The sequence below is a fragment of the Ovis aries genome, chromosome 20 (assembly GCF_016772045.2).
Source record: "Ovis aries strain OAR_USU_Benz2616 breed Rambouillet chromosome 20, ARS-UI_Ramb_v3.0, whole genome shotgun sequence".
Taxonomy (NCBI): domain Eukaryota; kingdom Metazoa; phylum Chordata; class Mammalia; order Artiodactyla; family Bovidae; genus Ovis; species Ovis aries.
The window spans coordinates 23,966,215-23,994,031 of NC_056073.1; the positions used below are offsets into that span (position 1 = coordinate 23,966,215).

The following is a 27,817-nucleotide window of genomic DNA, read 5'->3' on the forward strand; positions in this document are numbered from 1 at the left end:
AGCACCTAGGTGTCCTGTCCTGAAGACCTCCAAGAACAGATGCTCAGAAGGATTACAACTGCAGCGGCTTCTAATGCCACACCACTAAATGCCACCTTCAGAGACAGTCTTTCAGTAGGTTTTCAAGACATAGAAAAGGAGTATCAAGAACCCAGAGAAATCAGTGTTATACAAGGACATAATGTTCTTTTTAACTATACAAATCTATTTTTTCATTAAAAAAATACACGCATATAAGAAATAAATGGCTCACTTTTGTAAACCTCAAAATGCTCATTAAAAACATCTTTGTTAAAATCACAAAAAATCATAAAAATCAGGATGCATCCCTAAGAATGAAAGGCATGATCTACATAATCAAAATGAGTAGAAATGAAAACATATTGCTCCATACTGTTATTACTCACTGGGATTGGGTCCATTAACATTAGATAGAATAATAAACAGCTTGAAAAGCAAAAGTGGAAAGTTTTCAGACAATTCCATGCTAGCAGGGTATTACTAAGGTCTCTAAAACAGAATGTCAAGATACGGATGGCGTATGCATTCAGAATACAGGCTTAGTGCAAACCTGACCATACTGACTCCCTCCCTGTGGAGTTTCGTGTTTAAATAAGATGCCGGCATGATCTGGTTGAAGCACCTGACTTAATATTCATGAAGTTATGACACTTAAAACAAAGGAGAGAAAGGAGTCTGGCTAATTATATACAATGCATTTGAAACAGGTAAAAGATAGAACCCTAGTCACTCAGCAATCATTACCTGGAAATTAAAGGGGGCAGAAGCAATCCTATTATGCATTATAAACAGCCTAGCTCCTGACTTAATGGTAGTCTGAGTAGCATAAACAAGAGTTCTTGCTCCAATATTAAGTAGGCTATGTATTGTACAAATCCAATAGTTCACAGAATTAACAAGGAAAATGAACTGGTGAGAAGCAACTTCACAAGTAATAGGGAGCATCAGCAATGCTTCCCTGGAGCATAGCAAACACTTAAAAGGAGCTCAGGGAGAGGAGGTGCATATAAATGAGAATGGACATTATTGGAATTTATTAATACTCCTCTTAATTTAAATACATTTCAATTTTTTGTTGGTTGCAAGTCTTTTTGAGAGGAAATTATGAACTCAAAATGCCAATAAGTGGTCAAGGGTTATGAGATGTGGTCCACTGTTATTGAAAATAAGCTGTCATTTAAATCAGCCTAAAAGCACCATAAACTTATGATTGACAGCTGTCAAAATTATCCCATATGACTTCTGCAGAACTAAATACATCAAACAGAATCTGGAAAACAATTTCTCTTCTATAAATATCAACAACCTGAATGATATATACATGTCCATTGACAAGCCAAAATGTAGAGTTAATTCAACTTACAAACCAATAGACATCCGATGAAAGAGAACATTTTCCTCACAGACACTGCCATGGACAAGCTGGCTGAAGCTGGCTTTGACCACACAGGAAGCTGGAAGTGTTTCCATAGAAGCAAGAATGTGACTTCTATTTTTTCCAGACAGAGACCCATCCAAGTCTTCCAAAATGGCTGCATGAGGAGACGGAAATGCTACCAAGTTCGGAGAGTTCACAAACTTCAACTGGTTGGTCTTCACAGTAAACCCACCTGTAAGTTGGAAGAAAGACTGTGACCCAAAGGCACAAAAGAATGTGATCACAAATGGCAACTGAAGTCACTGAGTTATTTTCAGCATTTTAAAATTGCATATTTATACAGTTTAACAATTTGTTCACTTATTTGTCCAAGAAAAAATATATATCCTGAGTTGACAGTATGTCAGGCTCTGTGCTATGTGCTGCAGACAGCGTGAAATAAGAATAGGAGGGGGACTGTCCTCACGTAGCCTGTATCCTCAGGCAGTGATTCCCAACCAGGGGTGGTTTGCCCTGCAGGGGACATTTGGTAGCAAGCATTTTTGGCTGTCACAACTGAGTGGACAGCAGTGCTACGGGCATCTGGTGGGAAGAGGCAAGGATGCTACCCAGCACTCTACAATGCACAGGGGAGCCCCCACAACAAACAGTTATCCAGTCCCAAATGCCAAGGGTGAGAAATGGCGGTCTACTGGGAGTGGCGCCGAACATCACTAATCACTAAATGTGAAGGGTGCTGAGGGCTAGTCTTTCCACCCCTCTGCTCTAGTTCTTCCAAGGCAAGTCTAACCCTACTCCTTATGAGACTTATGCTTAAAACATCTGCCCTCAAAATCCATATTCAATCAATCACATGGACAAATAATAACACATTTTATAGGTATTAGCTCTCGGGCTACTCTTCTAACTCTCAGCCCCCTGTCATTAAAGTTTAAAAACTCAGGACACATCTCTTAGTATATATGCTACCATATTGCTGTATCTTATAAAATACATAAAAGAGGAAACATGTAAAATAAGATATAAACAGAAAGAGGCCCTAATGCTTTCATTCTCATCCCAGTAGAGTCTGTGCAGTCAACTGTCATTCATTCACGATGCTACAATTCCACCTCAGAAACTTCTGTGTGTGTCTGTGCCAGTCACTCAGTCGTGTCCAACTCTTTGACCCCATGGACTGTAGTCCGCCAGGCTCCTCTGTCCTCTGTCATCTCAAGGAAAGAATACTGGATTAGGTAGCCATTCCCTTCTCCAGAGGATCTTTCCAACCACAGGATCAAACCCAGGTCTCTTCCATTGTAGGCAGATTCTTTACCATCTGAGCCACCAGGGAAGCAACTTGTTGTTATCTAACACCACAAGCAATTTTATAATTCAGCTATATTGTATTTCTTTGCAACTTCCCAATCATAACTTGCTCTTTGAATTTATTTTTGCATCGGCTATTCCTAACATGTAAAAACTTTTCTCTGCCTCTTCCTTCTTGCAAACTTCTCTTCACCTTTCTAAATCCTGCTCAAGGCAATCTATGATGAAGTCCTACCTGACCCCCTTCCTTGCTGTTCCCCTCATTGACCTTGCTCAGTTCTCAAGCATTGGATTCATCATACTATTACATTCATTAGCTCAGACATTTATTTTTGTGCCTAGATGGAAAGCTCCTGGAAGACAAGAACTATGTGCCTTTCATCTCTGTACCACTCAGGTCCTTAAACAGAATCGGGACTAAATAGTTTTTAAACAAATGAAAGGAATGGCTTAGCCAAGGACATCCAGGGAGAAGAAATTAGAGCTCATAAGGAGTAGCTTGCTCCTTTTCAGTGTCTTATGAATGATAAGAGACAGTGAAGCTACTAACTGAGGAATTAATATTTGAAGTGATTGTCTTAAGGCATTTTTTATTCCTATTGTTATTTCTACAATCTTAAACTCAGATGCCACCCAAATAAAAACAATTTTTGGCTCTGTCTATAGAGGGGGGATAAAAAGCAAAGTGGAGACTTACTGATTATTCATTTAATTAAAAAAACAAACAATTATCTAAATTGGCAATTCAAACCACAAGAGCATATTTACTTGAACCACTTGGTTTGTCTGTTTACAACGAGCAAATCAACTAGATTGCTCTCTAGTTTCTTTCGCCTTAGCCCATGAGTTCTCCAAGGTATTTCTCATCACCTCTGAGATGTGGTTAACAAGTGAACAAGAATTCTTATGGTCTCTCTGTGCATACAAAAAGCCTTGGGCTGTTGAAAACATAAGCTTCCTGAACTCTAGCTCTTTCAGGAAAGCTTGCATGTATATTAGTTCATATCCATATGTATATCCACCCAACTCCATTCATTGATTTAATCAGTGAACCTACTGGGCACCAGGCTACTGGTTACTAATGATAAAACTCTGAGCAAAAGAGATGTGATCAGATATAGACAATAAACTAGTGGCTACCAGTGGGGAGAGGGACATGGGTAGGGCACAATAAGGGAGCGGCTCAAGACGTACAAACTACCATGTACAAAGAAAAGTAGATACAAGGTAATATTGTACAGCACAGGGAATATAGTCAATATTTTTAAGAACTTTAAATGGAGTGTAATCCATAAAAATATTGAACCACTATGTTGTACAGAAACTAATACAATACTGTAAATCAACTATACTTCAATATGAGAGAGAGCTGTGGTCCCTGCATTCGTGAAGCTCAGAATCCAGCAGAGACATGGAATTATCATAACAGAGTATGACAGGCACCAGGTAGGGAAAGGCTGGGGAGCTGCAAGAACCATATTGGGAGCACCTGGCCTCCTCTAGAATTTCTTTTCGGAGATTTGAGCAGCAGTTTCTACTGATGAAATCTTATGTTGTTGTTCAGTCACTAAGTCATGTGCAACTCTGAGACCCCATGGACTGCAGCACCCCAGGCTTCCCTGTCATTTACTATCTCCCAGAGTTTGCTCAAATTCATGTCCATTGATTCAGTGACGCTATTTAACCATCTCGTCCTCTGCTGCCCCCTTCTCCTCTTGCCTTCAGTCTTTCCCAGCATCAGGGTCTTTTTCAATGAATCAGCTCTTCACATCAGGTGGCCAAAATATTGGAGCTTCAGCATTAGTCCTTCCAGTGAATATTTAGGGTTGATTTCCTTTAGGATTGACTAGTTTGATCTCCCTGCTGTCCAAAGGACTCTCAAGAGTCCTTTGAAAGCATCAATTCTTTGGTGCTCAGCCTTCTTTATGGTACAACTCTCATATCTGCACATGACTATTGGAAAAACCATAGCTTTGACTATACACACTTTTGTCAGCAAAGTGATGTTGATGTTTCTGCTTTTTAAAAAGCTGTTTGGGTTTGCCATAGCTTTCCTTCCTTCTTTTAATTTCATGGCTGCAGTCACCATCCACAGTGATTTTGGAGTCCAAGAAAATAAAATCTGTCACTGCTTCCATTTTTTTTCCCCTTCTTTTGCCATGAAGTAATGGGACCAGATGCCACAATTTTAGTTTTTTGAATGTTGAGTTTTAAACCAGTTTTTTCACTCTCCTCTTTCACCCTCATCAAGAAGATCTTTAGTTCCTCTTAAAGAAATCTTGTAAGTAAAAGAAATAATGAATCCCAATGGCTTTGCCACTATTTATCACATTTATGTGTGTACTGGACTTATTTACTAGTTTTATTATTTGTCTTATCTACTCAAACAACTTACCCTGTCCTTGGGAGCAGCCTGAACAGGTCCTGATGGCCACACAGTGAGTGAGATCAAAATTCACAAAGGTTGTGTTAGAAACTCTCAGTTCCCACCTTCTGGGAGATTTGATCCCAGCTGACATACATAGGTTTCCCTGTGATTTCGAAGGGGGATAAGGAAAGAAAAATAAGAGAACTGGCCAAATGAAATACAATGTTAATACATGAATAAAAGCAACTGAGTAAAAAGACAAGCTACAGACTAAGAGAAAATATTTGCAAAGCACATATATATCACAAAGGATCACAATGCAATATCCTACATACCTATTAGAGGGTTAAATAAAAATTAGTGACAATACCAAACGCTGATGAAGAAAAAAAATAATTGAAATTTTCATACACTGCTGGTGGGAATGCAAAATGATGCAAACACTGTGGAAAAATTGTTTGGTACTTTTTAACAAAGTTAACATAATCTTACTATTGACCTAGAGGCTTCCCAAGTGGTGCTAGTGGTAAAGATCCTATCTACCAATGCAGGAGCGTAAAAGACACAGGCTTCATCCCTGGGTCAGGAAGATCTCCTGAAGGAAGGCATGACAACCCACTCCAGTACTCTTGCATGGAGAATTTCATGGACAAATGAGCCTGGCAGGTTACAGTCCATGGGGTCTCAAAGAGTCAGACACGATTGAAGCGACTTCGCACGCCTGCACACATCACTGACCTAACAATTCAATTCGTAAGCATTTACCTTAGAGAAATGAAAACTTAGGTTCATACAAAAGCCTTAAACAGATGGTTAAGACAATTTTATTTGTAGTCAATCACCAAATCTGGAAACAGTTCAAATGTCCTTCAACAAATGAATAAACTGTGGTACATCCATATAGTGGAATACTGTCCCCCACAATAACAAGGAATAAAATACTATTTCTTGCAGCAAGTTAGATAAATACCAAAGGTGTCTTCCAGTGAAAGAAGCCAGTCTCAAAAGGTTACATACTATGTTATCCCATTCATATGATTGTTGAAAAGAAAAAGCTACAGTGACAGGGAATAGATTAGTGACCTCCAAGGGGATATGAAAAGAAGATGTAGCTACAGAGATGGAGCCAAAGGGAGGGTTTTTTCAGGCTGATGCAATTGTTCCATATCTTAGTGGTAGTTACATAAATCTACTCATATGTTAAAAATTTACAGAACTGTACATCCAAAAGTCCATTTTACTGTATGTCAATATAAAAAATAAATATTAAAAAGTCTAAAAAACAACAAAAACTGCTTCCAGGATTTTCTGTAAAACCTCTTCAACAAACTCCATCTAATCCAGCTGTTAGTACTTCACTGTTTCATTGCCTAAAATAGATGTATGTTTGAGGATCACCAGAAACTGTCAAGAGTCTCCACCTGGAAGACAGTGATGAAAAGAAACAGAAGAAAAGAAACCCAGTGGAGACAATGCCAGTATAGAAATCAGAAAGGAAACTTAATAACATCAGCGAAATAAGAGTATCATGTTCATGAAAGAAGAAGCCCAAAAAGGAATTTTTTAGAAAAAAAAATAATAGGAGAGTAGAATTAATAAATTAAATAGAAAAAAATCTAAGAAAGTAGGATAAAAAGGCAATGGGAAATCAGAGAGAAATTAAGAAGATTAGAAAAGTAATTCAGGAAAGCTAATATCAAAATAATAAGAGTTTAAATAAAACAGAAAATATAGGGGAGATAATTATCAAAGAAATAAGTAAAGAAAATTTCCCAGAAGGAAAGGATATGACTTTCCAGACTGAAAAGTCCTGCCCATTGCCTAGCAGAGTGGTCAGAAGAAAAAGCCATAGCAAAGTTACATCATATTGGAATTACACATACCAGGGACAAGGACGAGATCCCAAAAATCCCCAAAGAGGAAGAGCTAATAGGTTACATATAAAAGACTTAGAATTAGAGTATCTATAAACTGGGTTTTCTGTGTGTGGGGTTTTTTGTTTTTTTTTTTTTTTGGCAAAGGCACTCAGCTATATACATTTGTGCTGTTTAGCCACTAAGTCATGTCTGACCATTTTGCGATCCCATGGACTGTAGCCCACCAGGCTCCTCTGTCTATGGGATTTACCCAGCAAAAATATTGGAGTAGGTTTCCATTTCTTTCTCCGGGGGATCTTCCTGACCCAGGGTCAAACCAAGTCTCCTGCATTGCAGGCAGATTCTTTACCGTTGAGCCACTGGAGAAGTCCTCTAGTTACATACACATCCCTTTTAAAATTACTTTCCATTATGGTTTATCACAGGATACTGAATACAGTTCCCTGTGCTACACAGAAGGACCTTGTTGTTTATCCATCCTATATATGGCTTCCATGAATTATCTAAAAACTCTTTAACTTCAGGACTAGAAGATAGAAGACAATGAGCACTAACGCCAAAGCATCAAGGCAAAGTGAACTCCAACCTAGCGATCTATAGTAACAACCTTCCAAGAATGGGGTCTCCATTTCTTGGTAAGGTAAAGGTAAAGGTCAAAATCTTTACCTTTCATAGACCATCAGTTTAAAAAGTTACCACAGGCTAAAACAATGAGAGTTAAATCAGAAAAGAGGAAGATGGGGGAATTAGGAATAAGAATACTACAGAGACATAAAGAAATTCTACAGAATGTTGGTCAAGAGAAATTCCAAGACCTAGCTCTGAAACACGTTTTGCAAACTGGTGGTACAAGTTAAACACTTGGGATTGTGTGGGGTTTGGCATCATCCACTAAAGCTAAAGGGCCAGCCTCTGAGCCAGCAGTTTTAAAATCTGGCACATACTCAACAGATATGCATGCTTGTGAACACCAAGATACATACTGAAGATTGTTCATAACATCTTTCTCTGTAATAACCCTAAACTGGAAACAGGCAAATGTCCAGCAATAGCAACATGGCTTTAAAAACTATAATACAGCCCATAAAAGGGAAGAATTGATGCTTTTGAATTGAGGTGCTGGAGAAGACTCTTGAGAGTCCCTTGGACTTCAAGGAGATCAAACCAGTCAATCCTAAATGAAATCAATCCTGAATATTCATTGGAAGAACTGATGTTGAAGCTGAAGCTCCAACACTTTGGCCACCTGATGCGGCAAGACGACTTATTGGAAAAGACCCTGATTCTCGGAAAGACTGAAGACAGGAGGAGAAGGGGATGACAGATAACAAGATGGTTGGATGGCATCACTGACTCAATGGACATGAGTTTGAGCAAACTCTGGGAGATGGTAAGGGCAGGGAAGCCCGGTGTGCTGCAGTCCATGGGGTTGCAAACAGTTGGACATGACTTATTGACTGAACAACAACAATGACACAACAATTGGAAGAAAAAATTATTGAAACATAAAAAAACATGAATGAATCTCACAGATATAATAATATGCCAAAGAAGCCAGTCACATTAGAGTTGCATGATGTATGATTCCATTTACATGAAGTTCAAAAACAGATTTGAAATTAACCCTATACTTGAGAAGTCTGAATAATGGTTCTCCTTTGGCTGGGGGTAGGGGTTGGGATTAACTGGGAGCAGACATTAAGGGTTTTTAGAGGAACTGATGATGTTCTATTTCTAGATCTGGATGGTATGCATGTGATTTTGCTTTACAAAAATTCATAGAGCTCTTCACTTGTGATTTGTGCACTTTTCCACATAAATGTCATATTTCCATGAAACATCTGTTTTAAAAAGAAGAACAAATACTAGAGAAAAGTAATGTATGAGATGAGAGGGTGAAGAAGTTAAAGAAGTTTAAGGTCCTTGCATGGCTCAGGTGAAGTTTAACAATGCCAATGTAATTAAAACTTTCTGAAGATGAGCAGGCATGTCACAAATTTAAGTCCAAGAACCTATACGATGTTAACAGAAGGAATAACTTTCAAATGAGTGAATATTTTAAAAGATATTATTCAATGCAAGACAAATCAAGTTTGAAAAGTAGGGAAAAAAACATAGAAAATGAATTTCAAACTGAAAGCACAAGATAAAATGGTAGAAATAAATGCAAATATATGGGAGACATCAGCATGTGGATGGTAATTGAAACCACTAGAGAAAATGAGATTTTTCCCAAGGAGAGCAAGGATATGTAGAGAAGAAGGAGACCTAGGATGGAATTTAGAGAAACAAAATGATGAAAGTTCTAAATTGAGGAAGACAAATCCACAAGTGAAAATGAAAAGTAACCCTGAGAGAAATAGAATGAAGCAACCTCAACAGCATTTTCCTGAAGAAGATTTTTTTTAAGTAGTATCATTTGCTTGAATGAATTACAATAACAACAAAAAGGCAACCATCCTACAGATACTTCCAAAAGTGGGGTGATCATAATTTACATCCAAATCAGGACATCTTGGAGACTGTGGGAGGGGGTGCTAATTAAAAGCAAGGCTAGTATGGCAGAATAAACAAACGACAATGACCAAACTTGGATGTATAATGATGGTTTGCACATCTCTTTTTCTTGCATAATAAAGCCATCCTCACTGAAAATTATTCTACTCATCTCAATACCAAGGTAACGTTGGGTATGAGAGTCCCAACATAAACAAATATGTCTAATGGGAAAAAATCCTTTCTAATAAAAGATTCTTCCAGAAACTAGTGTTTGTTTTAGAACATGACTCACTGATCACTGTGTGTCACCAATTACATGCAGGTGGAAGGTCTAAGAATGATTAAGCCAAAGGGTCTGAAATTTTTAATTCCTAAAGAAATGGCAGATTTGAAAGAAAGAGGCTAAAGTCAGATTTCTACAACCAAAGAGAGGTTGGCATCCAAAATAAACCACCACCAACAACAAATACAGTTTTATACAGCAATAAAGTGGTTCCCAGATAAATCTGAGCAATAGTGCGCTAAATAAAGATTTATAGATTTTTCATTTTCTTTTAACCCTAGAACTTTGCAAAGACTTTAATGGGTTAATATGCAATGTGAATTTCAGAGGCCGGGAGGGATGGTAAACAGCATGTGTATGTGTGTGCGCTCAGTCACTCATTCTTTTCTGACTCTTTCGGACCTTGCAGACTGTAGCCTGCCAGGCTCCTCTGTCCATGGAATTCTCCAGGCAAGAATACTGGAGAGGGTTGCCATTTCCTACTCCAGGGGATCTTCCCAATCCTGGGATCGAACCTGCATCTCCTCCTGTGTCTCCTACATTGGCAGGCAGACTTTTTACCACTGTGCCTAGCATATCCTATATGTAATTAACCTAAGAATCTTCCTTTTCTCAGACCCTCTCTTGGATCTAGCCCTCCATGGAAAACACTTCAGAGAATATTGGAGTAAGCACTAATAAATACTTTTTGCCAAGGCCATTTTCCCATATATAATTAAATGAGTGTTGGACCAGGCGTGATATCCAGGTGGTCCAAGCTCCACAATACTGGGCATGATCTTTGGTTCTCATATGGCTTCCCAAAGCCTCCATTTCTGTACCTGTAAATTCAAGAGTTCTAACTGGGTCAACTCTTAGGTAATATTTACCTCTAATATTACATGCTTTATTTATGTTTTATTGGGATATAGTTGCTTTACAATATTGTGTTAGTTTCTGCATACAATGAATTGAATCACTTATATGTATACATATAGTCCTCCCTCTTGGATCTCCTTTCTACCTCACCCCCATCCCACCCTTCTAGGTCACCACAGAACATTGAGCTGAGCTCCCTGTATATACAGCAGCCTCCCACTAGCGATCTACTTTACACGTGATAGGGTAATTACGGCAACCCCAATCTCCCAACCCACCCCACTCCCCCTTTACCACCGTGCCCACATGTTCTCTACATCTGCATCTCTTTTCCTGCCCTGCAAACAGGTTCATCTGTACCACTCTTCTACAGTCCACATTTATGCATCAGTTTATAATGTTTTTCTCTTTCTGACTTATTTCACCCCTTATGACAACCCCTAGGTCCATCCATGTCTCTACAAATGGCCCAGTTTAATTTTTAATAGCTGAGTAATATTCCATTGTGAATATGTGATAATGTCATACATATACACAATAAAATTGCACGGCTTTAAGGTTCAGATGCTTAAATAAGATCTAGATCATGCCTATAAGAAACTGTTTAACATTTTCCATCCAAAGACTTTGGTCCTGCACTTACTTGTTAGGAGACTGAGAAGTTCTCAGCTGTATTGCATCGCTGGTGAATTATACCCCCGGGGTGAGATTATATTTTGTTATGAAAAGCACCCTTTTGTCATAGTCTGAATCTTAATTTATGTCACTCTTCCACTAATTATGATGTCTATTTAGCATCAATTAAGATGTTGTGACATTAATTTTCCAGGACACTTAGTTCTTCAGCTTGATGGGCGTTTTGTTTTTAGCATCTTCTCTAAGGTTGTTTCTGAGAAATTTATGGGCCTTAGGTCAACCCGTATCACAGAATCTAAATCTGGGTCTCATCCTCTCTTGAAAACTTAGGAACTTGAAAAGAAGAATCATCCTTCAAGGCGGTAATCTTTTCAGAGAAAAGGGAAAACTGGCAGGTATTTCCCTCCTAAAAATGAGGGTTCAGAAGAGAAAGAAGGAAGGAAGCTGGAGAATTAAACGTAGGAAAGTGTAGCTTAACAAGAAAGTGATTTTTTTTAACTCAAGATTGGTATCTGTGGTTATGAATCATCAAAGGAAGTACCAAAGTAAAAACTTATCATTTAAATGTCAGTTGGTCAAAGCATTCAGGAATGAGCTAAAGAGAACACTCTTCCCTTGGTCCCCAGAAGTACTCTAGGTCTCTTCCATCTATGATTATTCTGAACTGTGACACTAACATGCATGTTACTCCTTCAAGAAAAAGAACATAAGGACTCATTATAGGTCGGAAACCGATGGCAGCCACGGATTTCCCTTGAGAACTAGTACTTCTTATCCAAGAAGTCCTCAGCTCAGCTACATTCTTGTCCCCAGGCCATGCAGTGGTGGGGAAGTCATCCATAGTTTGAAGTTTATCATGTAGACACACACACTGAGGTAAGTATTAGGGAATCACTTAAGAAACCCTAGTAAACTATAGCAAACAACACAAATTTATATCACCATTTTTTAATGGGAGGGGGCCCTAAATAGATTAAGAACCCTATGAACAGAATGTTGATGTTGAAACTTGGCAAACCACAGTCCATAAAGATGAAATGGACTCACACTATTTCATAAACTTTGTGAGGTTAGAATCAATGAACATAAAATTATTAGACTTTTAAATTGCTGTGGATAAAAACCCTAAATCGCAACCAGATAAGAGTTCTGTGTGCCACTCAGGGCTTTTGTGATTTATACGAACACAACACACGGAAATCTTATGTGTGCTTGACCACTGCTACAAATCAAAGAATCCTCTAACTTTGACCAACTAAATACAAGATTTGCTAAAGAATTCTATTAAAATTACATATCCTGAATCATCAAAGGACCCAGAACATATGATTCTGTTTTGATGAACAACTTAAAAGAATCACATGATAGCACTTACCCTGTGGGCAAAATGACCAAGTAGTAAGCTGTCAGTAATTGATGTATTTGCATCACTTTCCAAGACGTCAATTCCAAAATCTCTGCATGCATAAACCTGGAAGTTTTTCAGGTGAAGATTGCTACTTCTAAAAATCTATAAAAACAACAATATATGTTATGTCAAAGGTCTGAGGCTCAGATTTTCTTGCAGCTTTCCTGTAGCTTCTTTAATTATTAAGTATAAATGAGTGTGCTATATCATATTTAAGCAGCTTTTGTCCATCAATATCTGTGTAGGCATCCTAAAGTTGCCGTGAGGTCAGCATTAACTAGCCCCCTTTGGTAACATCCCCTCTGCACTTTTCATTTCTCTTCCTAACAACTGATGCATTATAAAGGTCAATGTGAATTCTTCAGGTATTTACAGTAAGCTTGCAACTGTCAAATCACACAAAATTAATGGAGAAAAACAAAACATCCAGGAACTCCAGTACTTAATATTTACCTCAGTATTATTAACTAAGATTGTCAAAAACTTGCAAATAAGAAGTAAGTAATTCAGCATGACTATAGACTCAAAATACATTCTATGTGTATGCAGCTTAGGTTAGTGGCTCCAAACAAGGATCAAGGATTAACCAAACACACTTGTTAGAGCTGGAAGAATCACACTAGCTTGGGGAACAGAGGCCTAAGTTTTTACCTGGCATTGATATTAGCTAATTAAGTGATCTTCAGCAAGACTTTTACTTCTCCCAGCTCTCAGTTCAACCATTTTGAAAATCAGGGTGGAGGTCAGGACTGCCAGTTAAACTTATACAGTCACCCCTTTGTTTATTAAATAGGGCCATGTTTACATTCATATCTTCAAGTGGGAGTTTCCTATTAATTAAGGCCACGGTAACCTTGATTTACCATAGTTTAGTGCTTTTACTTGTCAATCAGTTTTTGTGCTTGAATTTTCAAGAACTGAATAGCTTGCATTTCCCACTCTACATGCACTCTACATTACCTTTTATAGAATGATAGATCTTTGAAGACACAGAGGTTTATGTAAACAATATAGCTATGACCTGAACTAATTTGACAACAGGTTTTACTTCATTACAGGCATTATACCCTCTGGAAGGCACAAATTGTTTCTCTGCATAAGAGGGATTTGTCCCCACTATATTCATTGCGCTAATGAGAAACAAAGTACTTTATCAAATTTAATGAAAACAAAATATTTAGTACAACTGGGATTCTTCCTGTTAGCTACCCCAATTTTGTATTTTGAGACTTCCCCCCTATCTATGATCATTTTCCTTATGCTGAATCAGTGAATATGTGAAATAAATACCTAACTTTCTTACTGTGACTTAATTATATGTTTTATTCTATTTTCTGAATGTCCTGTAGATGTATATCTTCATCTTTGTATCTTAGGCTTCATATTTCTCCATGGCAGAGACCAAATGTATGTAATTTTCTCTGTGTAACACCAAATAGAGACCCTGGATAATTTTTACATGGTATTGGTAATAGTGAGCATACAAAGCTTTCTTATAAGAAGTCACTGCAATAAAGAAAAGTAAATGAGTAACATGAGCATTTTCCTTTCAAAGAATATAAAATTTGGCCCATTGGTAAAAGTGAGAATGCCACTTTGATCTGGAATTTTTGTGTTTCATTGATGAACAGCACTTGACTGAAAGATAATGTTAGGTATCAAACACACAACCTTTGCAGTCTGGATTCTGCACCTGATTTTGCTACTAACAAAGGGTGTGACCTTGGCAAATCCCTTTACTTTCTGAGCCTTAACTTTTTCCCCAAATAAGCACGTGAGGGGAAGAATAGATGACCTCCTTTGATTCTTCTTGGTTGCAAATCTCTACGATTCTGTTGTTCCTTATTAGAGCTTCTGAAAAGTCACCACAGAGGCAATGGACAAACCTTGGCTTACTGATTAGGAATCTGTTCATTCAACAACTATTTGACACACACACCTATGATGCTATTGGCTCCTTAAAGCTGTGATAATATAGCAATCCTCCCCCTGAAACAAATCATCACCCTTTAAGTAGAGATGCAGAATAAGTCACCACAAGAAAATAAATGACATTTCTAACTTTAAAAAATTAAAGAAACATACCTGGGCACCACCTGCACTTCCCCAAACTGTGAAATTCTGGAACAGGGTGGAGCCAGTGCTATTATCCCAAGGTGGCTGAAACTTAGGGTATACAAAGAGACCAGACCTGGGGAGAAAGATAAAGAGTGAAATTCGGCTGATTTCTGCATTCCATATGTCTCACTCATTGGAAAATATAAAACTGAAGATACTGAATAAGGGAATAAGTGAGACTGAAGAGGAGATCTTCTCTCTGATGGTCACTGCCCATCCCTCGGCCTTTCTTTCTGTCACCCTCTGTGACCTGCGCCTGGATCTCAGCAAGCTGCAGGTTGCCATGATGCTCTTCCATTCTATCAGCCCCTGTAAATTCTATCAGCTCTTTCCTAGGAACCTGGACACCCCTGACTAGCCCTACAGAGCCCCACTCTTCCATCAGCCTCTTCTAGATCCACCCCTTTGCTGAGGAAGCCATATACCAGAGCTTATAACCTGTGCAAGTTTTGTGCTTTTCCCTGAAATGGCCTAGCATTGTGGCATGTTTTTGATACCTTCTCCCTTCATATCCCAGGGTTGCTGAAAGCTGCTAGATTAAATAAAAAACCTTGTCATCTTAATAATAATTTCATGGCACATGTACTGATCCTAGCTCAGCCAGCACTTCAACATGGCTGAACAATGGTGCTTAATCCTCATTCCAGTCTCCTTATAAGTTCCCATCATTACAATATGATCTCACTATTATTAATGTAACTATTATCAGAAGCATTTATATTGAGGGATTCCCTGGAGGTCCAGTGGTTAGTATTTTGCACTTTCACTGCTGAGGGTGAAGATTCAATCCCTGGTCAGGGAAACAAGATCACACAAGCCACACAACACAGTCAAACATAATAATATTAATAATAAATTGCTTAATAGAATTTTTTCCATCAATTATTGAGTTCCTACCATATTCCAGATTGTTCTCTTAGGTGTATAACATAAGTCATCTCTAATTTTCAAATCAAACTTTTGATAGAGATGTGTCCCTGTTTTACAAGTAAAGGTCTGACTCTTTAGGAAAAAAGCAAGTTACTTAAAGTCCAGCTCTGAATCAAGTCCTGACTGACTCTGAAGCTCACATTTTCCTTACCTTTCTACCATGTTTCCCAGTCCTTGCTCTGAGCAGATGACTGTATCCTCTAAATAGCAAAGACCTTGAACTAGTCACCCTCATCTCACAGTGTGCAAGTCACAGGCAAAGAGCTTCTTCTCCAAACCTCATCTCCCCACTCAGCTCCTGAGCTCAGGCATTCTGGCCTTCCAGCTGCCCCCAGTCTCTTGGGAGTTTAATTCAGCTCTCTATTAAGTTCTTCTCTGGCCACAAAAGGGACTCTGTGTCCTGTGCCCCCTCAAATGACCTCTCTCTCTGTTCCCCTCCCCTTCACCACCAAACTTATGACCGAAGATGCTCACTCAGATATATCATCAAATCTTACATGGAGGCCAAGCATTATTCAACCTTCTCTATGAGTCTTATACAAAAAAAAATGTTAAATGATAAACCTTACACCCAAAATGTAGAAGAACTTCCCCAAAGTTACCTTGTACAAGAATGTGCACTATTCCGTGTAAATGAGAGGAGTGGAGCTTGGGATGTTTTGTTGGTCACAAGATGAAAAAAGTAGCCATAACCAGCAGCAAACACCCTGTTTCCCTGCAGAAATTATAGTTTAATCATAGTTAGTCCATTACAATAAGGCTGCTAGAAAGACTTTTAAATGTGCTCATTCTGCTTTCTCACTTAATTCCTACCAAGTCATATTGATATACCTTGATCATACATTCATTCTGAAAAACAAGCTGTGGTGTGTGTGTGTGTAGGTTTGTGTATGTATAATGGAATATCACTCAGCCAGTAAAAAGAATGAAATCATGTCATTTGCAGCAACATAGATGGACCTAGAGATTACCACACTAAGCCAAGTAAGTCAGAAAGAAAGACAAACTCCATACGGTGTCACTTATATGTGGAATCTCAAATACAGCACCAGTGAATATATCTTTGAAACAGAAACAGACTTACAGACATAGAGAACAGACTTCTGGTTGCCAAGGGGGTAGCAGGTGGGAGAGGCTAGATTGGAAGTTTGGAATTAGCAGATGCAAACTATTATATAATAGTTTTATTATATAGTTTATATTATATAACTGTACAAAAAAGATCTTCACGATCAAGATAATCATGATGATGTGATCACTAATCTAGAGCCACACATCTTGGAATGTGAAGTCAAGTGGGCCTTAGAAAGCATCACTACGAACAAAACTACTGGAGGTGATGGAATTCCAGTGGAGCTGTTTCAAATCCTGAAAGATGATGCTGTGAAAGTGCTGCACTCAATATGCCAGCAAGTTTGGAAAACTCAGCAGTGGCCACAGGACTGGAAAAGGTCAGTTTTCATTCCAATTCCAAAGAAAGGCAATGCCAAAGAATGCTCAAACTACCACACAATTGCACTCATCTCACATGCTAGCAAAGTAATGCTCAAAATTCTCCAAGCCAGGCTTCAGCAATACTTGAACCATGAACTCCCTGATGTTCAAACTGGTTTTAGAAAAGGCAGAGGAATCAGAGATCAAATTGCCAACATCCGCTGGATCATGGAAAAAGCAAGAGAGTTCCAGAAAAACATCTATTTCTGCTTTATTGACTATGCCAAAGCCTTTGACTGTGTGGATCACAATAAACTGTGGAAAATTCTGAAAGAGATGGGAATACCAGACCACCTAACCTGCCTCTTGAGAAATCTGTATGCAGGTCAGGAAGCAACAGTTAGAACTGGACATGGAACAACAGACTGGTTCCAAATAGGAAAAGGAGTATGTCAAGGCTGTATATCGTCACCCTGCTTATTTAACTTATATGCAGAGTACATCATGAGAAACGCTGGACTGGAAGAAACACAAGCTGGAATCAAGATTGCCGGGAGAAATATCAATCACCTCAGACATGCAGATGACACCACCCTTATGGCAGAAAGTGAAGAGGAACTCAAAAGCCTCTTGATGAAAGTGAAAGAGCAGAGTGAAAAAGTTGGCTTAAAGCTCAACATTCAGAAAACGAAGATCATGGCATCCGGTCCCATCACTTCATGGGAAATGGATGGGAAAACAGTGGAAACAGTGTCAGACTTTATGTTTTTGGGCTCCAAAATCACTGCAGGTGGTGACTGCAGCCATGAAATTAAAAGACACTTACTCCTTGGAAGAAAAGTTATGACTAACCTAGATAGTATATTCAAAAGCAGAGACATTACTTTGCCGACCAAGGTCCATCTAGTCAAGGCTATGGTTTTTCCTGTGGTCATATATGGATGTGAGAGTTGGACTGTGAAGAAGGCTGAGTGCTGAAGAATTGATGCCTTTGAACTGTGGTGTTGGAGAAGACTCTTGAGAGTCCCTTGGACTGCAAGGAGATCCAACCAGTCCATTCTGAAGGAGATCAACCCTGGGATTTCTTTGGAAGGGATTTCTTTGGAAGGGATGATGCTAAAGCTGAAACTCCAGTACTTTGGCCACCTCATGCGAAGAGTTGACTCATTGGAAAAGACTCTGATGCTGGGAGGGATTAGGGGCAGGAAGAGAAGGGGACAACAGAGGATGAGATGGCTGGATGGCATCACGAACTCGATGGATGTGAATCTGAGTGAACTCCGGGAGTTGGTGATGGACAGGGAGGCCTGACGTGCTGCGATTCATGGGGTCACAAAGAGTCGGACACGACTGAGTGACTGAACTGAACTGAACTGATATGCTCATATAAAACCTAAATTCTCCAATTGATGATATGACTTTGAGGCTGTAATTCTGAGCAAATGACACAATGAGCTTATTTTTATATAAATTCAATTAAATACCTGCAAATATCCATCATTATATAGTATATTTTAAGACAGAGTAGAAAGCCAACTCCCTAAAGAGTGTAATACTAGACACAGAGGTACTTTGCTTGTTTATATCCAATGTTTACAAAAATGTGCATTTTATTGCACCATTTTAAAACCAGGAGACTTGAGATAAAAACTCAGACACTTTAAAAAAATTTTTTTGAGTGCAATTCCTGTGGGATAGCCATAGATCAGCTGGAGCTAAGAAGAGCCTGCTGTCTTGGACAATGGATGACTTTGCCATGCGTGGTGCTAAGTCACTCAGTCACGCCCTACTGTTTAAGATCCTGTGGGCTGTAGTTGTCCAGGCTCCTCTGTCCATGGGATTCTCCAGGCAAGAACACTGAAGTGGGTTGCCATGCCCTCCTCCAAGGGATCTTCCCAACCCAGGGATTGAACCCATGTCTCTTATGTCTCCTGCATTGGAAGGTGGATTCTTTACCACAAGAACACCTGGGAAGTCCCCACCTGGGAAGTCCCCACCTGGAAAGTCCCCACCTTTCTTGCTTCAGTTCTTTATGATATCAGGCTGATCCCTGTAGCCACTGACTTTACAACCTCTTAAGCCCAGGCAATAGTCAATGCTACGTGGGCTGTTCTGTTTTAGTGGGAGGAATGAACAGCCGACAGATCAGGATGCTAGATACATCCTATGTACTTGTGGGCATCTGTCCTCTCCCATGGGAACCCAGAGAAGGAAAGCCAGGGAACAAGCTGCCCAGTCTCAGCTCTACACCTTGTGTGCCAGGGGGAAAGGGAGCCCTGAAATAGGATGTTTTAAAACCAACAATACTCAACTCCTGGCGTATGCGAAAGGAGAAACCAGTGCCCCAGCCCCTGGAGGTTCCTGGCCTCTGGGGAACTGTGAGTGAAGGCCAGAACTGACCCTGAGATGGGAGGCCTGGCAGGGAGACTACACTGCTGAGACCTGGTAGGTGGGCCATGGCTTACTGACATAATCATGGGTGCTGTTTCCTGAATATCAGCCTCTCATTCACTGGGGGCGCTGAAGGCTCACTCACTCCGGGGATCTGTAACCCACCAGCCAGGACTCTTTCACTCAGCCATAGAACGGCTTCTTTCTCTGTGCACCAGATGCCCATTCTCCATTGCACTTCATTCTTTTGGATTCTGAGCACTTCTTCCATTTCCTGAAGCCACTTAAAATTCCAATCCCATATCTTTCCACACACCAAAAGTGACTTTTGGATATCATTGAATATGAAGCTGAATCACTATTAAAGATGCTAATGTGACTTCAGGGGACCTGGGCCATGTTTAAGACCCCAATTATCTTGGGGGGCTGGGTAAAGTCTGGAGCTGTGTTTGTCAGCTGGGATGATATTGTTCCCCAGGGAGCATGCGGAAATTTCTGGAGACAGTTTCTGTTGTCACAACTCAGAAAGAGAGAGATTTTACTAGCATTAATTGCACAGAAATCAGGAATGCTAGTTTATAGAGGACAGCCTCTCACAACCAAAGAATCTTATGGCCCCAAATACTCTCTTGCTCAAAGTCACTCAGTTGCATCTGATTCTTCACAACCCCATGGACTATAGCCTGCCACACTCCTCTGTCCATGGAATTCTCCCAGTAAAGAATACTAGAGTGGGTAACCATTCTCATCTCTAGGGGATCTTCCTGACCCAGGGATCAAACCTGGGTCTCCCGCATTGCAGGCAAATTCTTTGCCATCTGAGCTACCAGAGAAGCCCATGCTAATATTAGCATGGTTAAAAAAAATAGTCTGTATGTGTTCTTGAAATGACCCATACCCATTTTCCAGTATCCTATCTCCAAATTTTGATGGAGAGACCAACCTAAATATAAAAACATGGTAATTATAACAAGAATACTTTGACAGTTTTTACTGGGAGGGTATTTATATCTTTTTAAACCATCAAATCTTCCATTAGACACTCCCCCAAAGAACACTTATTAGCAATTGAATCCGTTATCGCAATTCTTCCCTCAGCTAGAAAATAAGACATGCACTTATGATCCTCAGCTTTGGAAGAATCCCTGTTCCTAAGCTGACAGATCCAAGCGCCCAGTGGAAGCACTAAATAAAAGCGCCCTCAAAGAAACACAAGCAAGCAATGTGACTGTTGATTCCGTTATGGTTACACAACAGGAAGCTTCCTCAGAGAAGTACATACGAAGCTCCACCTTCCACACAGCCAGTGCAGCGTGGCTGTGTCTCTCTCTACCGCCCCGTGAGTCACTAGAAAGGTCACGTGTATATGAGAACTGAGAGTTACATAACGGGAGCTTCTGAAACTCCTACCTTTTCTGCAAAAGTATACAAACAACAAGAAAGGTTCACAAGAGGTTAGACATGATCGTCTCAACTTGAATGTACACTTCTATTTCATTACCGATGAGATGCTAATTCATTACCACGACTCTACCAGGAAGGGAAAGATTCAAGTATTTCCAGAATATATTCCAACGACTTCATCCTTATTCACTGTCTTGGCTAGACAGGCATGTATTTTGAGGGAATGAATAGATTTGTTAAATCATCTGCCCTGGTGTCATTAGTATTTTTGGAGCTCCTGGGTGATCATAGATAAATGCTTTCCAAGTACATTTATAGTTGGGCAGGATATTTGCAACTTTGGTCTTCTGTTAGCCAGTAAGGCTCACTTTTTTTAATGAAAGAAGCACTTACACAGTCGGATGGCATTGCTTTCCAGCCTTTTTTACTCTCCATTCCAATTGGGTATGCTACAAACGATTCATGAGAAGAAAGCACATATGTATGCAGGTAGCCAGCGGCTTGTGGGGAAGGGTTTAAGGCAAGCAAGGAATTTTGTGTGGAAATCAATTCTTTGCGGAAGTCAATGTATTATGGACATTCAAGGAAGAGAAATTCCAGAGAGAAATTAACTGCCCAAGTATGCCAGCTCCTTGAGGTGTGCATCTGTAGTCACTAAAAAAAAAAAAAGTGAGTCAACCCTTCGGGCAGCTCTTAAATATACATTAGCTATTGAGTGGAGAGAGCTAGAGAGCTGAAATCAGCCTTTAAACACAGAATTCCTTACAAAATTGATTCACAAACCAGAACAAATTCCCTTCAAATCAAATGGATGCTTCCAAAGGACTGGTCTTTAGGGGGTTTCCATTGGCTATTCTAAATAGGGGTCTGGTCATGGGAAATGTCCAAAGCCCACATACAGATGGGATGTTCTGGAGCACTCAGAGTGCACAGACTCTCGCTGATGGAGAGCAAAAACCTTCCAGCCTGAGGTCAAACTAGGTTAAGTCTACGAGAAAGGTGAAGCCTCTGGACAGGTAACAAGAAATGCCCATAAAGGAGTCTGAGACACAAGACACTGGAGTGTGGAAGGGAGACAGACTGGAAATGAAGTGCTCCCAATGCTACAGCTTATGCATGGAAGAACCACCACCGATCTTTGCTGGAAAGCCTGGCCAGACCTATCTAAGGAGTATACAAAGGAACAGCTCGAGTTCCTTGGCCAGTCAAACAAGACTACCACACTGAGCCCTCACTAGCAAGAAGGGCACAAGGCTAAGATTTTGCTTCTCACAGAAACTGCCCCAAATTTAGCTCAGTGGCAGCCTGGGCAGTGAGGTAAGTGAACCACTTGCAGCTATGAAAACTAAAAAGGAATATCTCACTTGAAATATCCTTATACCAGGCAGAGTTGAAGGTGAGTGAACTGTAAAGATGGCTGCCTGGGAGCCAAGGTGAATTCCATGCACTGGGCAGAACATTTGGTCCTAGTCTCTGGATCTAGGAACAATTTACAACTAGAAATCACTGCAGAGACTTAGTTAAGGATCAGCTCCATTTCTTCCTGCCTGCCAGGCTAGGCCAGAGATTTCAAGGTCAATGTCTATAATGTAGGCTTTCTGGATTGGTTGTCCAGCCACTGGGATTAGGTCACCTTCAAATCTAAAGGCTTTTGTTTACATAATAATATAGTCCCAACACCGATTTCCTGGTTGTGCCATTGCCCTATGGCAATGGTTATGTTATGTACCACTAGGGGAAGCTGGGGAAAAGGCACATAGGAACTCTTGGTTCTGTTTATGCAACTTCTAAGTCTAAAATTATTTCAAACTTAAAAGTTTTTTAAAAAAGAAAAATCCTATTGATTCACAGTAACGCATAGCTTAAAAAAAAATATTGTGCCAAACTGCACACACACACACACCCCCCTCACAAACTGCACCTCACGCACCACCCCATCACTGTTGTAGCCTCCTGATTATCATTTTGGAATAAAAATATATTTCTAAGATACATTTTAATGCATATCATCCACTTAAAATACAATAAACACGAGCTTACTATTTGTCCAACGACTGAAATGATCTTCACAGGCACTAAAAGACGTTCCTAAGTTTTAGCTTCTGACACATATGCCCAGTTACACCTATGTCCCTTGGTTGTGGCACATTCCAGACAACAGAACACAAAAGAGACAGCACAGCAGAACCCCAGGGGCACAGCTGCAAAATTGGAGGGGACTGCGCAAAATTTAACAATCAGAAATGAGTTCCACGGGATCTAAATGCTGACACAGATGAAACACCTTATTTTTCAGTCATCAAAATGATTGAGGGATCTTGGGATCCATTCTTTAATTTCCTCTTTCTTCCCCCCATTCTTTGATTATGGAATTATACCTACATCCATTCATTTATTATATTCAATTAATTTTTATTGAGCAACTACAGGGACTAAAAGTTACAAGCCAATTTAAGATCATTTTATAACAGAATTTTAACAACAGAATTTCAAGATCATTGAAGACGAAAATGTCAGGAATATACCTAATGAATGTACTTAATGAACCTATGTTACCACCTTAAACTAAAATCTCATTCTCCGAATGCAAGCACTGTATTGTTTTTTAACTTTGTAAAGAGGAAGAAAGTAAATGAATGGAAAGGGAAGGCATCTAACAGGAATCAGAAAACCTGTTTGGGGAACAATATATTCATTGCTGACTGTGCACTGTTACACAGGTCAGTCTACAAAGTCTCAGGCGACCTACGAGCTCGCATGTGGTCCTCTGGTTCTCTACACCTATAGCCAGCTCATTTCTTTTGCTTCATTTTGTTTTGCTTGTTTGTTTTGTGTTAGTTTCAAGTATATAGAAAAGTGATTCAATTACAAATATATATATTCTTTTTCATACTCGTATCCGTTACAGGTTATTCCACGACATTGAATATAGTTCCCTGTGCTCTATAGTAGGTCTTTGTTATTTACCTACGTTATATATAGTAACATTTATCTGTTAATCCAAAACTCCTAATTTATTCCACTTCTCCCTTTCCCACTTGGTAACTATAAGCCTGTATTCTATGTCTGTAAGTCTATTTCTGTTTTGTAAATAATGTCTTTTGTACCTTTTTTTTTTTAGATTCCACAAATAGGGATATCATGTGATATTTGTCTTTCTTTATCTTACTTCACTTAGTATGATAATCTCTAGGTTCGTCTATGTTTTTACAGATAGCATTATTTCATTCTCTTATGGTTAAATAATTCTTTATTTTATATATATATATATATATATATATATATGTATATATATATATACACCCCACATCTTCCTTATCAATTCAGTGGACACTTAAATTGGTTCCATGCCTAGGCTATCATAAATAGTGCTACTATGAACATTGAGGTGAGTGTATCTTTTTGAATTAGAGTTTTCACTTTTTCCAAATAGTGCTGCTATGAACACTTAGGTACATGTTTCTTTTCAAATTAGAGTTTTCATTTTTTCCAGAAACATGCTCAGGAGTGGGACCACCAGATCATATTGCAACTCTATTTTCAGTTTTTGAATGAACATCCATACTGATCCTCATAGTGGCTGCTAGTCAGCTCATTTCTTACTAGTCAACTAGTAGTCAGGACACTTGCCCCAGAGACAAGATTCTGCCCAGTGAAGCAAAGCAGGCAGCACCCCTGACACTCAATGTGGATTTAGATACATTCTAGTCTCCTGCAGGAAGACGACCTGGGCATCTCTGAGGGTATCCTTTCTTCTAGGCATTTCAAAGTAGTCATGATTCTGCAATCCAAGAAACTATATAAAACATAGCTCTTAAGTCCCCAAAGCTTACTGTGATGGCTATGCAACAAGCCCTGTGGTCGCCAACAAGTTAAATGTTGCTCTCATTGCTCTGTGTCTAGAGCTGGGTTTCCTTCAGTCCATGCAGTTCTGCCTCCTTTCCTCACTGGCATATTAGCTGCCCCTATTAGGCACCTAAAATAGTGTGTAAGTGCTGTGCTTGGAATAAACATAATTAAGAGTATGGCAGAGGGTTGAAGAGATAACCATGACTTTTATTAGGGGTTATTCAGCTGAAGGAATTAAAAACAAATGATCAGAGAGAGAGAGAGAGATGTTCATTCTCTCCATTCCTCAGAAACCTGGCATAATTGTCACAGTAGATACTCAGAGCCATGTCCTGAAGAGTGAGGCCCTTAACCCTTTCATAGATAGTCCATGGGACAAAACCTTTGGAAAAGGGGAAACTAAATGGCCTTCATACTACTCTGATACCATTCCTCATTCACAGATTTGTGGTTAAACTACCAGAAAAAAATAATTCCTTAAACCGCTTAGATAGAAATTTACCAAGAAAAAGTAATGTTAAGTTGTACTAAATAATGGAATTTTTTAAAAAAACCAAGGCCAACAGAGTGTATAGCTGACTTTTGAACACTGCAGAGATTGCAGGTGTCGACCCTCTACGCAGTCAAAAATTGACGTAAAATTTATAATCGGCCCTGCATATACATGATTCCTCGGTGTCCATGGTTCCACGCTAACTGTGGATAATATGAGAGTGTAGCATTTACTATGGAAAAAAATCTGAGTATAAGTGGACTCATGCAGTTCAAACCCGTGTTGTTCAAGAGTCAACTGTACTCTGTTCATCCTGGAATCTGACATGCTCTCACTCACCTCACAACTCTGCTGACCCTCAGTTTTAAACACTCTTAAAGGGCAATAATATGAACACATTAATACCGTAGCATAATGAAGATTTTCATAATTATTATCAGAATCAAGGCCAAATTCAGTGACCACCACATATAACTCAGGAAGATATTTTATGACCAGAAAGTAATCAGTATTTACTTCATTTCACTTCATAAAGACATTGCTTCAAAGAATGTTAATGGGAATTCTGAGGAAATGATTACATTTATCCTAAAATTGTTTAATCAAAAATCATAAAGTAGTTTCCCATTACCAATGTGCAGCAAGTAAGTGATTTATCCCACAACACTGATGCTGCCACTCAGGATAATTTTCAGAGTGAACATTATGCCTCTCAGCTCCAATCTCACTAGAGGATCTGAAGCTCTTACCTCTATAACATTGGTGGGATGGCGGATGTAGATACCAGACGGTGTCACCACTTCAGGACTGGAGAGTCCCTCAGCACCAGAAACATGAATGATCACATTGTTTCTTATTATGTTCCCCTGTTCTGACCAGCCTAATTTAAGAAAAGGGGATTCGCCAACATAATTAATATGTACTCAACCCAACATTCTTATTTCTACTAATATATGTTATAGTTCTCATCATGTGTATATTATGTAGACAGCTGTAAACATCTAGTGCGTTCAACAAATTTAAGATATCTAACATTCTGCCAGCAGCCCTGTCTATAAAATGTATGACAACTTAAACAGATGGTAATAAATTTAAAACCTATTTACATATTTACCCTTTTCTCCTCCAGGAATAACCTCCCAAGGGATATACCTTATCTCGGGGGATGTACCTGAGAACAAAAGATGATGTTAGTTCAGCACATTTTGTGCCACCCAGGAAAATGAGAGCTTCTTTAATACTATTTCTTGTTTTGGTGTGGCTTGCTTCAATTTGTGCGTGTGTTTTTATCTATGAATCAGACAGACACAGATTATGTGAACCTTTTAGTTCTAGAACTTCATGAATCAGAGTGTGAGTGAAAGTCACTCTGTTGTGTCCAACTCTTTACGATCCCATAAACAGTAGTCCATGGAATTCTCCAGGCCAGAATACTGGAGTGGGTAGCCTTTCCCTTCTCCAGGGGATCATCCCAACCCAGGAATCAAAGCAGGATATTCTGCACTGCAGGCGGATTCTTTACCAACTGAGCTATCAGAGAAATCAGAAGCTCATTTTAAATAAAAATAACAAAGAAATAGATCTATTGTTTTACTTCTTAAGAAGAATCTAAGTGACTGTCTCTGTAGTTAAATGGCACACGCTCCCCTGTTATGTCCAGCCCCACCCTGAGCTCTTTGAATTGGCCACCAACCATCTGCATGCCCCTCTCTTCCCCTGGAAGATCTGGCATGTCCTGAATAAATAGGCTAGACAGGATCTGAGACACTCACACTCAGATCGGAGGTTTGAAATAGAACAGAATAAAAGGGCATGGGCCACGCTACAGAAGGGCTTCCCAGGTGGCGCTAGTGGTAAAGAAACCATCTGCCAATGCAAAAGACTAAGAGATGCAGGTTCAATCCCTGGGTCAGGAAGATCCCCTGGAGAAGGAAATGGCAACCCGCTCCAACATTCTTGCCTGAAGAATCCCATGGACAGAGGTGCCTGGCAGGCTATGGTCCATAGGGTCACAAACAGTCAGACACAACTGAAGCAACTTAGCACACACACATGGATTCTACCGAGACTCAGTCAACCGTGCAGCATCCATACAGAGCAGCCCCACAGATCCCCTTTCTTCTAGGTCTTCAGATATCTGGGTTTCCTATGTCATTTCATGCATCTGAGCCTGCAAACTTATTTTGCATGAATTGAGTAGCTTATCTAAAATTCACTGACAGATATTCTAATTCCATCACCTACAACACAGTAGAGATCAAAGAGCTTCCACTCACAATATCCAAGCAGTCAAGGCCAAATTCCTCCTGCAGGTTTTATTCCTTGCCTAGTTAATACCAATTCCACAAAATTGTTTCCCTCTAAAATAATATTGTTATGGTGCCTCCCTGAATTTCAACACCAGGTTTCAACAAACTTTTCCTTTACAGCAATAAAAGTAAAAATAAGCAAAGCCAGCCTTCCATGTGTTAGTCTGACTGCCCCGTCCTTTTCCAATCAGACTGTCTTGCACCTGATAACTTCTACTGTCCTTAGCCCTTAGCCTTTTAGAGCTGGTGTTAG

The 27,817-nt window shown here is 39.5% G+C and overlaps 1 protein-coding gene across 3 annotated transcripts in view; it reads right to left on the reverse strand.

Annotated features, from left to right (window-relative positions):
• Positions 1–27,817, reverse strand: part of PKHD1 (PKHD1 ciliary IPT domain containing fibrocystin/polyductin) — a 454,852-nt gene that overhangs the window by 241,225 nt on the left and 185,810 nt on the right. For all 3 annotated transcript variants that reach the window (XM_060403704.1, XM_060403705.1, XM_027959080.3), the window contains exons 42-48: positions 26,370–26,426; positions 26,005–26,135; positions 16,287–16,399; positions 14,722–14,827; positions 12,604–12,738; positions 5,103–5,238; positions 1,385–1,631 (exon numbers count right to left, since the gene is read on the reverse strand). In XM_060403704.1, coding sequence (XP_060259687.1) covers positions 1,385–1,631; positions 5,103–5,238; positions 12,604–12,738; positions 14,722–14,827; positions 16,287–16,399; positions 26,005–26,135; positions 26,370–26,426 — 925 coding nt within the window. The remainder of the gene's footprint in view (positions 1–1,384; positions 1,632–5,102; positions 5,239–12,603; positions 12,739–14,721; positions 14,828–16,286; positions 16,400–26,004; positions 26,136–26,369; positions 26,427–27,817) is intronic.